Below are 16326 nucleotides of genomic sequence, written 5' to 3' on the forward strand. Positions count from 1 at the left end.
GAGGAGTAATGTAGAATTTATAGTAAATTTGGACCTATATCATATTATATATATATATATATATATATGATAATAGTATATCCAATAGTATAATAATATGATAATAATATATTATATATATATATAATAGGATTTTACAATGATTCACCGTCTTCCTTCTTTTATTCGAGACCTCCATCTTTGCCTATCCTCCCATTCACCATGCCTTAAATTCCTGGCCTCCATAGCCTCATCCACCTCATTTCTCCTATATAGATTTAGTAAAAAAATCATTGGCGTTGTCTAGTTATAATATGAATTTCTTGATTTCATTACCAGAAATATATAGTACTGTATTGAAATTAGTCACCCAAAGAATATCAAAATACAATGCAGAATTTTTAACATAGGTTTTTTAATACAGCTCTACAATACTCTCATATTACTCGATAAGTGTAGAGTGAAGAACAGTGAGTGATAGAGTATTTGAGTATCAAAATCACAACATACTTATGAGTTCATCCGCATTAACGTAAATATCAAAATTATCCATGATTCTTGGTACATGTCTACTCTCATCGTCAAATTACCGTTTTTTGTAAGTACAGACACAAAAAATAGTGTTTCTCTACTTTCATTCATGTAGTCAACGATTTCATTCAAGATTTATTGAACTTCTATTGGGTGTGGCTCACCCAGTCTCTTTTCTATGAGAAAAAAAATCTATCAGAAAGCTTACCAGTACACCACCTTCCACTAGCATTGAATCAATCACCTTTCTGTTCACCTAGAAATTCAATTTCCGACTTTGTTATCACATTAATCTGAGACTTGGGGCGTGGAAAATGACTGAGAGAGTTCGTTAGAAGAATAGATCCATGCTGACACTATCTGCTGAGCTGCTGTTGGCTGAGTTGCAACTTTTTCAGGCCAATTACTTTCACAATTACCATTTTCAATCATTTATCAATAACGTACTCGGCTGAACTGCTGAGTTCACATCTTGAATATTCATACCCAATTATTTTCATAAATATTTTTCAATAAGATACTCTATATCTGTGAGAATTTCCTATGTAATCTGTATTGTTCCTGTCCCGCATATCCTTCGACCTCGACATAGTATCAAGTGACATAGTCCCCGCAAGTGAAATATTCTTGATATCAAACTATCCGAGAGCGAAGCCTTATCAAGTTCCTGTTTAACATTTCGCTCTCTTACCATGACATTAAGGGCCGGTTTCCGAGCTCGGGATTTAGCTAAGTCCTAGACTTTAAACAGCTGGAGACAGAAAATTGGCTTTCCAAAACGGGGCGTAGTCGCAGTATTTATAACAGTAGTCGCAGTTTTTAATTTCTCATTTCTATAATTGGAAAAGTTTTTCCTTGACGGAATTAAACATTCCTAAATAATTCAAAATAGTTGAAACTTTACACTATTTTCTCTTCATTTTATTTTGTGTTCAATTTTCTAGTTTTTCGAAATTTAATTCAAATGTGACTTTGACAATGACTGCGACTACGCCTTATTTCGGAAAGCCAATTTTCTGACTCCAGCTGTTTAGAGTCTAGAACTTAGCCAAATCCCGAGCTCAGAAACCGGGCCTAAGTCTGTTATCAACACTTACTAAGTCATTGAATGACTAATGTAGGCATGTTCATTCAAATATGATCGGAAAGTTTTTGGTTGATTATAATTTCAAATAACAACTTAAAGTCATATATTCAAGTTCCAGCATTGCAAAATATTGATTGGTTAATTCATATTCTTCTTCTTTTTCTTCTTCTTCTTCATCATCATCATCATCATCATCATCTTCTTCTTCTTCTTCTTCTTCTTCTTCTTCTTCTTCTTCTTCTTCTTCTTCTTCTTCCTGCCTTTTCCGGTCCGCTAGATAGTATTGTTCTAGAAGCTCTTCTCCAATACTTTTGAATCTCAATTCTGTGGCTATCTCTTTCTAGGCCGCCCAACATCTCCCCGTCCTGGTGGTGCATATTGTAGAGCTTGGACAGGGATACTCATTCAACTTTATACTCTTATATCATTCTTTCATATTAACCCAAAGGAGACACACTAGGGTGTTTCACACCCCAGGGATTTTTTTTCTGTTCTGCAGTTGACAATATAAAACAGATGGGAATTTTTGCTCAGTCTAAATTAGGTTTGTAGTATTGTCAACTACTCTCCACCACTTCCAGTCAGTAATAGCATTCTACAGGGTCATCTTGTTCTCCGTTTGGGGTGTCTAACACCCCAGAGTGTCTTTCACGTAGGACTTTCATCAAATACTCTTATTACAAAGATTTACTTGTATTGCCACTACGAATGTGGTATAGGATGATGGATCAGATTGGAATAAATGCTATGATTCTCTACAACTTGAGATTCAAAACAATAAAATGAAGAGACGTGAGTTTTTGATAAAGTTGTCCTAGGAAATGATCAAGCCATTCGTTCAAACCGGATTAGGAGCTCCAACACTTAGACGGAACATACGTACTTCTAAAATTAGTATAAATATTGATAAGCAGTGTTTTACTTTCGATTTCTGTATGCACTTGAAACAAAAATGATTAAGAAATGATGAAGAATGGGCTAAGTACTTGTTTTTCTTCATATTTTTCAAAGAAAAATGCAAAATTAAATTGGGGTGTCCAACACCCCAGTGTGTCTACTGTGTAAGTATGTGTGTCTCTGTAGGGTTAGTATGGATAAAAATATAATTGAACATTGATATAATATCATTAAACATGAAGCATTACTTTCATCATTAACATCATTCATTCATTCTATTTTTATTCTAGATTTCAAAAGAATGCCTGCTGAAAGGTTTCCTTTAAAAATTTTCAATTATTAGTAGGCTAGTAGGCAAGAGGTTGGCAGGAGGCAAGAGGTTATTATATTCATATTAAATGAATATGGCAATAATATTCATTTCAAATTGACCATATAATAGGATATTAAAATATAATATTATTAAACATAACAAATCGTAAATAGCAGCTGAATGTGAGTCGGAACAGGCTATAGCCTAATCCTTAATTATAAGAACAATATTTCAAAGATCAACACAAGTTCTACATTGTTTGAAATAGATCCATCCACTACTTACTCGATTTGAATCATCATAGAAAGTATAATAGATAGAATTCTGTTGTTCTCAAAGCATGGGGAACAGCTACCTTTTTCCTAGGTCAAGTGGTAGAGAAAAACTACCTCTACCGAATAAAGAATATTTTTATTTCATTTCAAGAGAAAATGATAGCTCGTGTCACCTTGGAAGGTTGAAAGTTGGATGTGCGTTGTCCAGACCTAGGAATCAGGGAGACTCACGTCCTTGCATCTAAGGTATCACAGCGTCACAGAGTCACAGCGTCACAGCGTCACAGCGTCACAGCGTCACAGAGTCACAGCGTCACAGCGTCACAGCGTCACAGAGTCACAGCGTCACAGCGTCACAGCGTCACAGCGTCACAGCGTCACAGCGTCACAGCTCGCTATGCATAAACTTCTTTCTGCCGATGTGACTTGGACCACCATTCCATGCGCCTCTTTATCTTATTCATGTCACGTTTCCTCTTTTCACAGCGGCCGACATCTGCTGAGCGAAGTTCGCACGCCCGGCTTTTAAACAGGTCGCCAAGAAAACTTGACTCAATGTGCTGTAAATTGAATCATCGATGCCAACTGCTTCACTGCGAAACCCTCTCTTTTCACCCAGCAAAATGTTTTTCAAAGTTGGCGTTTTGCGATCACTTTCTTCGACAACAGCACCCCACCTTCATGAAATTACTATTGAAATTTAAAAAGTTTCAAAAGTGTTTCTGGAGGTAGCTATTTGGGCCCTGAATGAGAATGTCATTGATCCAGACTGGAAAAATACATTTGCAAAGATGAAGTTTTTTGAAGTTGGTGAAGTGGTTGCAACTTTCAGACATGAGCCGTCTCCGATCATCTGGAGTTTTCAAGTCTCGATCTATAGTGAGGTTCACGCTATAATTTGATTTGTGTTTGATTAGCAATGATATTGCTATCCTTATCTATCATTCAGCAAAGCAGATAGCGCTATCTCTTTCTCGCCTCACTCTGTTGCCAGATCGTCTTTTAAAAATGTAGAATTAAAAATATTAATAAAATTGTACACGTGAAATTCTAACCTTATGAATGAATGTTTTGTGTGAGTGAGATTTATTCACTATTAAAATTTCTTGCTTTTAGTTTTCTCTTTTTTTCCTCTTAATTTATTCAATTTGTAGTGAATTGATTTAGTTGTTTCCTTATAATTTTTAATTATCATTTAATTTCAAATTGTAATGTATTATTATTTTTATGTAACTTATCATCGTGGGTTAAATGGAAGAGGGGGCTTTTATTGCCTCAATTTCGCCCACATCACTTTTATTGTCAAGTGTAAATAAAAGTCATTATCTATCTATCTATCTTATCTTGGACTTTGTCACTTATAAATTTGGTAGAAAAATAGCACAAGGACTACCTTATTATTTCATCTTTCAATTTTATTACATTAGTGTCATTTGCATTGTAAATAAATAAAATAAATAATCAATCAACAAAATATTTCATCTTTCATCTTAATTATAAAAATTCATAATGAAATTATTGATGAATATAATCTATTGCTCGATTATTTCAAACGAGAATGAACCGTTAATATTACATCAATAAACCTCTATCAGCTACTGTCTATAGAAGGCATTGACAAGACAGAGGATCGGCAACGTTAATCTTCCTTCACTGCCATTATGACGTGGACCTCACTATAGTTCCCTGTATAGCCCCTTCTCGAATACACTTTTTTATTTCAGGCACCGTTTAATGTATGATGTTTGTTCATTCCATGAAACTTTATCTGTGGGTTTTATTCTTTGCTAATTTATTCTTTTCATCTTCACTGTTGTGTTGCAGGTATGTTCTCCCATTGGCTGTAAACGCTTATCTCTACGTGAAGATGTCGAGAGAGCTGGAGGATCAAGATGGACCTCTCGCTTTCATGCTCTATGAGGCGAGAACACAACGAAATAATCATACACCCTATCATTACAGGTAAAAAACATTATCGATTATCATCATCCTTTTCTAAGCTATCTTATTATTGCGCTATAAAAATTTGATACTATTCATAATATAATATGAGTGCATATTTATTTTTACTTTCCTTGCCCTATTACCATAGATAAGGAAAGTATTGCTGTCCAAAAAAATTTAAGTGACCCTAATTTCATGTTTTCCATACGTTTTGGGTGTTGGTCTGTGTGTGTGTGTGTGTGGTGTGTGTGTGTGTGTGTGTGTGTGTGTGTGTGTGTGTGTGTCTGTGAACACGATAACTCCATTCCTAATTAACCGATTGACTTGAAATTTTAAACTTGAGGTCCTTATACCATGAGGATCCGACAATAAGAAAATCAATAAAATTCAATTCAAAATGGCGGAAAAAATGGTGGATAATGACTAAAAAACCATGTTTTTCACGATTTTCTTCAAATTTATACCATGAACAGCTTATTTATAAGCCCTTTCAACTGACATGAGTCTCATTCCTGGGAAAATTGCAGTAGCTCCGTAATATTCTTGAGAAAAATGGCAGATAATTACTAAAAACCATGTTTTTCACGATTTTCTCAAACATGACTTGACCGATTTTTTTCAAATTCATACCCTGTATAGTTATATATCAGCTCTATTAACTAGCATGAGTCTCCTCCATGAGAGACTAACAGGGGGTCCACCCCATCCTTGAGAAATTTACTTTGTAAACTCCTTCTCGTGCTTGAGGTAGGTGGGTAGAGCAGTTTATTCGAAAGAACACTCATGTCGATATTTTATTTGTAGAACAGCTGTTTTGAGAACTTTTGAAAAATCCTCAAATTTCATAATTCAAACAAAGGAAAATGTACAATGAGAACAATAACAATAGTATAATCGTAGTTTTAATAAAATTATTTAGCCGCCAATCGGCATAATGTTATTTCCCAAGATTATCCTCGTTTAAGAATGAGGCTTACAGATCAATGAGCAAGGAAAGTTGTGTGAGTATGCCACACCAGATTTTTTGTTTGAGGGCTACTGATTATTTTAAATGAAAATGATCAAGTACTCTTTATTATTGCAACACAGCTTTGGGAGGGACATGCGCAGGGAGAAGGCATACAGAGGTGGGGATACAACGGCTGCCAAGTTGCCGTTCTAACCGGCCAGCATTCCTCTAATTTCTCGTGAGTATTCAAGCGCTCATGTCAAACTTACGGAGTTTCCTGTCTGGAATACTTCAGTCGACTGACTCTAATCGACAAATTGGCAACTGCGCTTCTACCTATCACTCTATTCATCACTGTAATTTACTGATCTCCCTCCATTTCTTTGCGCCGCATATTTCTCCAAGTCTGAAGTAAATTTGTACAGAGTATAGTTTCAACTCTTCAAGAGTCATTTTCAAGTTTCAACTGGTTGTATTCCAATAAAATAAAGGGTACTTGATCATTTTTATTTCGTATTTGTACATAATATGCTTGACGAATAGAGATTTATCTATTCCATTCTTTGTTATCCACTGAATTGCTTTCTAGATTTTTTGTTAGTTTTGCTTTACTTAGCCCGGTTTCTAAGACTTTTGTTAAATCAAATTGAACATCTAGACTTAATGTGGTCTAGATCTAGATACATTCGTTTATCAGGTTATATTATTATATTCCAAGAAGGCCTAACAGCTCATGAATTATTTCTAATGAGTTGATTGATAAGTTAACCTTCCGGTGGGAACGTAGCAGCACTCCTTGCTGCCAAGTAATTATTCTTGTAATAAGTAGGATGGGATTCATTTCACAAAGTTGGGACATTGAGTACCTACAGTTGGCAACATTGGTAATACAATCCACATGCTAGAAGTTGTTTACATTGATTGTTTCAGTCGTGAGTTGAAGACAAACACATAGACACGTCCTACAGGCAGCACTCTGTGTTCCTAATTTTCAAATATTCATATATGTTATTTTCTAAGAGACTATCCCATTTCTTTCAAGTTTCATTATCAATTATTATATGTGCCTTGTATGATGTTTTTTGATATTTTGACAATAGCTGAAATAAAATTATTCTTTTAATGTAATCAGTATTCGTATTCAATTCAGTGAGTAACAATATCCAGTATATCATTATTGAAAAATAGTATAACATGTTCAAGTATAACATGTTTTTATGATATAACATCCTTTCCCAAGCCGATCTCCTGGTGACAAATGATTTTGTCGGAGAAGACTTAGTTGTTGAAATTGTGCTAGACCCTGAGATCTGCGGATTTTTATCTGATCAATAATGTGATCCTAATTCTAGTGGTTTGAGGGTCTTGGAATTAAAAACATAGATATGCAGTTGACTGACTGCTCTTATAATAATGAGAATAAAATAGAGAATATTACAAAATACATCTTTACATGGATAATCGAATAATCAATCTGTCTTTAAAAGACCAAGTATAATACGTCTTTAAGAGACCAAATATTCATGTCTTTAAGAGACCAAATTTACGGGGCACATCTGATATTGTAGTGGGGGGTATCAAGTACTTATCTAAGATCTGTCGTCCTCGAGTCCGGGGTCCAAAGGGTGATGGGTGAGGATGAAGGGTGATGGCCTCCAGGCATCGGGCTAGTGGCGTCAGATCGAAGATCGTCTTTCAGCCCCGCACGGCAATGTCAGATGTCCAATATCACCGGCCATCTCGGTCGGCGAATTCGTAAGCCCTCGTTTGACAGCAAGGCATATTTACAGCACGATCCTCGAATGAGTATTCAAGAATACATACACACACAAAAAAAAAACCTGCAACACAAGTCACAACTACTTAGTAATGCTAGAATAAATAACATACTAAATATTGCATTCAATGAATGATTTCTCAAGAAATCATCTAATGAATACAATACATACAGTTTACATAAAATATAGAATTAGAGGAATATTATAGGTTTTAATATTGTAGAATTTGAAATCTATAATGAATGGGATTATGGAAAGAAATTACTATTTAAAAGAATGATGAACAGTTAATGTAAAACCAGTGAGTATTCCAAACTTTACTCACAATTACAAAATTCCAGAGATATCAATGACTGTATCAATAAAAAATAGGAATATACTCCATTTAGTATAGCTTTCTTGTACATTAGTATATCGTCATACATCTCAGATGTAAGACTACAAAATTGAGTGAAAAATTAATTAAATTAATTGAATAATTGTTAAATCAGAGGTTGTTACCTGTAATATCAAAATTATTAAAATAAAGACAATACAACAATACTATAAAATATTCATTACTCACCCTTAAATGGGTTTTCGACTGTCACTAATCCATAGCCTACAATAATAATAAGTGCAGCAGTCAACCGCTCTGAATGGAAATTAACTATGCCATTAATAAATTAATAAAAGGATTAGCAATTTCAAACTATGGGATAAATGATTCCCAATAATATAATTTCAGTCTCCAGGAGAGAATAAAAAACTGTCTGGAAAAGACATTATTCAATCAGGCAATAAATAATTAGCTCAGAAAACATGTCTGTACTCTACAGATGATGAAGCGGTCTCTTGTTCAGGTCTCCAAGTCGACCGAACCAGGCTCAAAAATAGGTATCAGGGCTGGTACTATTATGCATTAAAAAATACCAAATTACAAAGGACGTGGTGGGAAATTATTACAATAATTTCCCTCAATAGAACGAGAAAGGAATACAACTAACAAAGACAGAATATAGGAAAATTCCCTCGATCAAAGTAGCAGACTCAGCAACAGAATGGACGTTCAACTGATTTTTTATGATGATTTTGCGTTTACAACAATTCCAAGTACTCTAGGAAAACGTTTGAAAACAATAGAGGAAATATCAGAATTTAATTACGTAATGTGCGGAATGACATCATGAAACTACTCCGATACCGTGAGAAAATCACAACGTTAATCCAGCACTCTAATAAAATTTCATCTTGGAAAAGTTATAATTTCGAAAAAATAAATAAATTTTGGCACACTCCTAGCCTGAGCTGTATGAGGCTTAAAAACTAGGATATTCAGAACTTTTCTTGGTTGCTTATTTTATTATCTCTGTAAGTAAAGCGGCACGTAGAAAAAGTATAACTTTTTGTGTAGTTGAGAAGTTGATATTGTGGTAATTATTCATATTGAATGAAAAAGACTAAGAAATTGTCAAAAAACCACTGATTTATTGAAAAAGACCGGTTTCGGTTATTACGCCATTGTCAATCTCTGATAAACAGTATAACTCTGAGAGTTACGTGATTCTTTGCATAGTAATGTAATATCTTGTACTCTCTACATAATGGATTATGTTATCTTCCAAAGAATCTGGTGACTCTAACATTCACTTCAATGCAATACAAACATTTAGTTCAGCAACTAATCCAAGACAATTTCATCAAAGTTGATAATTTTTCCATATTATAAGATCAATAATTTTTTTTACATGCTCGAGATAAAAATACGTTATATTTGTTCTATTGTTACTGTTACGATACCTTGTCATTTGTTCATGGTACTAAAAAGTCCTGAGTAATTCTCTGCTACAAGAAAAATGAGATAAAAGATTATTTTTCTCAGAAATTTGGTTATCAACCTGCAGGCTGTAATCGAAAGCTCAAAGTGTTAACAGGATAAAAATAGAACCGATGATGAAAATTTCATTTCCATGGAAACAGAATGCGAACCGATGAAATCGGAAATTTTGATGATTAGGAGACCTGTACAATTTTGTGTGGGTGTTAAGAATAACGCGCACAGAATATTCCTCTCTTTACTTTACTTTGCCTCTCTCTTTTCATCCAGCTCTTTTCAATTCATATCAGCAATCATTATATTTCAATATCCCCTCGATTCACTTATTTCCCATCAAAGAGCACGAAATCCCTCTACTTGATCATTAGAGTTGTGATAGAATTTCTTTTCATCGAAATTCTCTCCTGAACCATCCTATTTTTATTTCATTTCATGTCCAGCTGCCTCCATATTTCTATCAATTACTAACTGGTTTCACAGAGAAGAAAGAATAATTCCTTCTACTTTGTGCTGGTTAAAAGAATAAAATCTATTTACTCTGGGGTACTAACTGAGATCATCTACTTATTGATAAAAAACTCAGTTTTATTTTCGTCACATCTACATTCATTGGATTTGTACAGTTTTAATAAATGTGGATGTGATAAAAATGGAACAGTTCCTTCAATTTTTGAGAAATTTCACAATATCAATCCCTATTCAACAAATTTTATCATCAAGTTAATAAAGAACAAACATGTTGATCAAGCAGTATGTAAAAGTGAAGGCTTATAGCCTCAAGTCATGACAGAATAATATCGGGATCAGGAGTCTAGAGCACCCTAGAAATTTACAAGTTGCTTTGGGCTCAAATAATGTACACCTATATCTGAATCGAAACAAAAAAGACATACATCAATACTCTTTATCCATTCATATTGCGAAAATCGCTTACTAAGATTATCCTATGATCAACAGTGAACAAGTTTGAATCAATAATAAGCTAATGAGTCTATGAATTTTAAGTCTGAACTGGAGAACAAAATGAAAACAGCATGCAATTTGGTGATGATTATGATATTATTCAGTTTCTACACCTACACAGAACAGTAGGATTGCACATATCAATAACCAATATCGGGGCACCGAGCTTCGCTCGTTATTTTCATTTATTGATAAACAGAACACAATTCTCTAAAATGATCGTGTTTATATTTTACAGCTAGCTAGACGTCAGCTTCTGAATTGCGGGGATGCGATATTTTGATTTTCCACAGAACTACTCGCTCACTTTTTACTATCCACAGACGACGAAAGTCTCAGCTGTTTCAGCCAAGGATGAATTATCCTTTTAATGTCGCTCTGCGAGTTTTCCCAAGGATGAGACCTAGTGGAATCGAATTTTTATATCATAAACCTATTATGTTCCAAATTTCGTGAAAATCGTTAGAGCCGTTTTGGAGATCCGTTGAACATAAATAGCCAGATAAAAAATTAACAGATATAAATATACAGGAATTTGCTCGCTTAATATATTAGGATTGATGAAAAAAAATTCGATAATAAGATGCCTTGGACATCTTATACGATTCACATGAATTTTTAATAGTCTATAGAGATTCTCCAAAAATTACTCATGTTGACTTTCATGCTTCTATCTTGTAACGAAACAAATCTTACATTTGAAACCCTGGAAATGGAATTGAAAAATAATAGCTCAATAGCTGTTTTCAGGCAGATTTTCACTGAACCAGCGAATTTATTATCCATTTTTAAGATAACTTTTTACAAAGGGATTCATCACTTAATAAAATCAGCAGCTAAGTAACATTGGTTTGTCTGTCACTAGACGAAGCAGGAAGAAGTATCCTTTTCCAAGTCACTTTTCGTTTTCGTTCCCTCATTTAATCATCTATTCAATTTAATTCAATTTATTAAAACACACAAAACAAAAAAAAAACAAAGAATTACAAAAGAAATAAAAATATAAAATTAAAATATAATTTCTTCTATAATTTATTCATCAATTCATTCATTTTTCAATTTTCAGGGAAGGCGAAAGCCAATTCCGGTTCCGGTCGCCGACAGTGAACTTTGATCTGTACGAGGCGGAACTGGACATGCGCCGTGAGAAGCGAACCCAGAAGTACCTCATCGCCATGGTGACTGTGTTCGCCATCTGCCTCTGCCCGCTGACCGTCCTAAGGTACCTCAGGTACACCAAACATCTTAATGTTGTCATCTTGTCCTACCGTAGCTTCACACGTGACGATACCCACTGTAAACTCGAACAGAAGGCATTGGATGAAAATCTGTAGCATGGAAGAGCATAGCAGAGAGATATACCAGAGACAATCTTACGCTTATCCTTTCTCTATGGATATTCTTCTTCTTCTTCATGTGCCGTCTCCATGGCGAAGGTTGGCTATCATGATGGCAATTTTCACCCTGCTTACAGCTGACTTGAAAAGTCCATTTGAGGTGCACTTGAACCAATCCCTTAAATTGCGCAACCAAGATATCCTTCTTCACCCCACTGACCATGTTTCGCCCCACTGTTATTTTGCCTTGCATAATGAGGTGCAATATTCCATACTTGTGTCCTCTCATTATGTGACCCAGGTACCTTAATATCTATAGATATACCTACTGTAAACTCGTTGAGAAGGTCGATTAAATGAGAACTTATATCGATAAAATTGCAAATCAGAGATTGGAATATTCCTACTGTAAACTCTGTCACGTTATTCTTTATATTAAAATAACGATTAGCCTCCTGCTTGGCATCAGTCGGTAAAGCATGAGATTTAATATAATTAGGTCGTGGTTTTTCTAATAGTATTCAGTCTTAAAAAATCTTGATAGGCCTAGATATGGGCTTCTCCAATAACTCTTGTAATTCAATAAATAATAAATATATATATATAAATGATACTTATACTATAGTGTTGAGGAATAAAAAAATAAATTGCACACCATGAAAGTTTCATATATATATTACACAAATAATGCAAAGATCAATCGAGGCAAAAAATATATATAGAGCGATAAAAAATATAATATGAAAATAGAACAATAATTGAAATCAATAAAAATATCACAGGCTAAACTTTATATTCTAGATTTATGGCACGAATCATTACCATGTGCCTTTATCTTAAAATCATATGCATTCTGTTGCATGTAGCTGCGATATGCGCTTGCTAATACTTGTCGACTTGGATAATTCAATTAAAAATGTGTGCTCTAAGATCAGCTTGATAAATTAGCCACTAATAATCCAAATATATATATATATTAAAATCTCTAGTATTTAGTAGATTTATTTGTATCGAATATATATTTTTATCTCAGGGTGCAAGATTCGGCACCTGACGGAATAGGTAGAGCCATTCATCTAGTGAATTAGAACTATAATAAATTATCGCAAATTGTATTGCAAAAAATTAAATATTATATGCATATGTTTTAATAGCCTAGATTTCGTACTTCTTTGATTTAATAGAATTTCTAAAATATTGATCTATATTTTTCTTTCAATTAAATACCTTTAATACTAATTTTTACTTGCGCAAGTATTACTCTTATTAATTTCTCAATTTATAATAAAACCCTTTCGGCGAGCTAGCTTTGATCATCAGATTAATTCGAAGCACTAGGGCGCCCATCACTAATTCAAATTTAATCACTCACGTGTCGAAAATCTTCTTGTAAGCCGCCGATGTCGATCCAACTCCATGTGGTCCGGGAATATGGTAGCCGGAATCGTCTCCTCCAAGGGGTTATAAATTTAATTAAAAATGAAAATGACTTCTGCTTCACAATAGCATCACGAAGTCTTTTAAGAAATTTAATTTAACTTTAACTTTTACAAAATCATTAGTAAGGTACTTCGCTCTAAAATATTTGGGGTCCTCTTATGGTGGCATTTGGCTGGCGAGTGCTGGTTCTTCCTTTTCAAGTTTTACAGATCCTCTTTCCGACTTTCAAATTAGCATAAAATTTAAATATCTTAATCCTCCGCCATTAATTCAAATAGATCTTACAAAAAATACCAAAATATTGCTTAGATTATATGATTAATAATTTCTTTGCATTCGAGCCATATCGATAACATAGATTACACAAATTTTTAACACAAATCTAGTACATTTATATAAATATATATAAATATTTTTGAATTGGCCTACAGTTGCCGCCTATTAACTGCCGTTTTACTATTGGTGCATGCAAATTTTATTCGGTATTCATGCGCCTGGTAACTCTTATTTCCTGAATACATTAAATTATTTTTATTTGGTTTTTATTTATGCTCTTTGCATGCTAGTTAATATTCTATACATTAATATTAATTCCATGCTACCTAATAATTAGCCACGTGGACGGGTGTTTTTTCATATTGCACACCATCTGATTGCAATAAAGCTCTGCCAAGGGGTTTTGGTCAGATTCTACGTTCCTCGGTTTGATCGATCTCTAGGTCACCGATCCGTGAATACATGTACATAACCTCAATCTTCAAATATTTTATATAATAATCTATTTATGAGCAATAAACTTCCTTCAAATCCTTTTTAGGTTCTTGTACCATTTAGCCAGAACAAGCTGATGCTATCTAATCTTAGTTATTATCTATTTGGCGATATTAGCCAGTTACTTTATTTCAGACCTATTACTGTTTCTGTTAGGGCTTTTTATCTACCCAGATTTAATATGTTACACGCGCCCCTGGGTTTGAATTCAAAATATTTGAGAATCACAATGTTTTTAATGAAAACCCACCCTTCAATACATCGATATACACTATACTTTATTTATAAATTATACTCTCATACTTCTATCACAGTTCGCAGACATATTTGCTGCATCTCCTTTATACCTTTATCAAATACAATAACAAATTCTCCTCCTCAACACACATAAAATATCATAAATATAAACTTCTAAACGTACTCCTCCTGACAACACTTAACATATAGTAATTTTTAAATTCGCCGCTTGCAGGGCCGCCAACCTAACTACACACATTTCATAATTCTCACAATGATTCCTTTTAGACAATAATTTCGATTCACAAAACTTCTGGGCTTATATCTTATAGTATTTCTTAGGTCTTAATATAAATAATTTTCTATACATCAGGTACAATACTTTTCTTTTGCTAATGGCTCTTTGGTTTTGGTAGCTGGTATTCACTTTAAGTCTTTTTCAGGTAACAAACGTGGCATAATTAAAAGTAATAAATATAAAACATATAAATAAATATATCGACATTAATAAATATAATAAATAACAATAATAAATAACTTTTTGGGTACAGTATTTCTTTTTATAAACATATGTTCAACAGACGTCACATATTTGATTTAGGTGGCTTTGCTCAGCTGGTCGCTGTTCTACATTTCATAGTGCTACATGTTACATCAGAATTTGCTGTCGACTTTCATAACTAACCTAACTGCTCAATTTTTTCTCTTAAAAAGGTAATTAACAAATTTTAATTTTATTATCCCCGCTTGTGTCCTTTTTTATCTGATGTATATAATTTAATTACATATTTAAAAATTGTTCTTTTCCTTATTGCAGGCTTCTAACGGCTGGAAGGAATTAAACATTGGATTGTTGCCACGCGGTCCTATACCAAGATTAAATTTATTAAGGAAGGTTAGTAATCGGTTTGATAATAATGTTTTCCTTGATTTCTTATCATATTATTTCAAATTTGACGATATTGCATGTAAAAATCCCGTGGTTTACTTGCATCTTCTTGCATTCTGTTTGTAGATGTTGTAGGCTGGCTAGGTTATCTGCTATCCGTTGGTGAGGCTGTCCTAATTGATAATTTATCTTCATGAATATAAAACCCCGGTATCTTGTGTATCTTTTAAAACAATTCCTTGATCTGGTTCTGTTTTCTTCCTTGTTATTTCTATTTATTCCGTTGAGTCTCGATAATTTCACTTTAGTGGCATTGTTTATAATTCTAGTTACACCAATAAACGACTTTATAATATAAAGCTTCCAATCATCTTCATCCGATACTTTCCACTTAAATTCATTATTAGGCTTCATCATCATAATAAACAATTCAATAATATAACACTTCCAATCAACACTAATAAATTCTTTCAACAATAACATTGTCTTAATTATAGCATCACTTTTCAATATTATCACAGCCATCATAACAAATATTAAACACCATATCCAAACATTTATCATTGTTTCAAAAGCATAATATCCAGGTACTTTCACTTTCTTAATATTATTTTTTAATTCTTCCATTCTTCTCAAACACCGTTTATCCTTTATTAGTTCCCACAAGTAATCCATTTTGTCATTGCCCATGCACGAATCCATATTTGTTCTATCAGTAGCTCCGTTTCTGTCATATTTCTTTGGCCTATTATTCCGGTCACATCGTTGATCATCTTCCTTAAAACGAATGTGCCGCGGATGCATGCCGTCGGTCCGCTCCTGTCCTCCTCGGTGACGGTCCGGTGTCCTCTTCGGGCGTTTGAACCGTGCATGCGGCTTCCATCGGCGCGCGCGGTTCCTCCTTCGTCGCTTCTTCCGCCTCCGGGCCTTACGGTGCTCGCTCCTCTTATCCTGGATGCCGTCCTCCCTGGTGTCATCCTCTTGGTCCTCTATCCTGGGTTCCTTGGGGTGCCTTGGTGGGGTCGAATGATGCACGGGTGCGGTGGCGGTCTCTTGATGCGCGAGTGTGACTTTCAAAGCGGATAGTATGGTGACGGTCTCCTCCTGGCGACTGTTTATT

The 16326-nt window shown here is 34.3% G+C and overlaps 1 protein-coding gene across 1 annotated transcript in view; it reads left to right on the top strand.

Moving 5' to 3' along the window:
- Nucleotides 1-16326, top strand: part of LOC111050764 — a 116182-nt gene that overhangs the window by 65119 nt on the left and 34737 nt on the right. The window contains exons 3-4 of the mRNA XM_039426423.1: nucleotides 4907-5044; nucleotides 11599-11754. Of these exons, the coding sequence (XP_039282357.1) occupies nucleotides 4907-5044; nucleotides 11599-11754 (294 nt within the window). The remainder of the gene's footprint in view (nucleotides 1-4906; nucleotides 5045-11598; nucleotides 11755-16326) is intronic.

Source organism: Nilaparvata lugens, chromosome 4 (assembly GCF_014356525.2).
Source record: "Nilaparvata lugens isolate BPH chromosome 4, ASM1435652v1, whole genome shotgun sequence".
Lineage (NCBI taxonomy): Eukaryota > Metazoa > Arthropoda > Insecta > Hemiptera > Delphacidae > Nilaparvata > Nilaparvata lugens.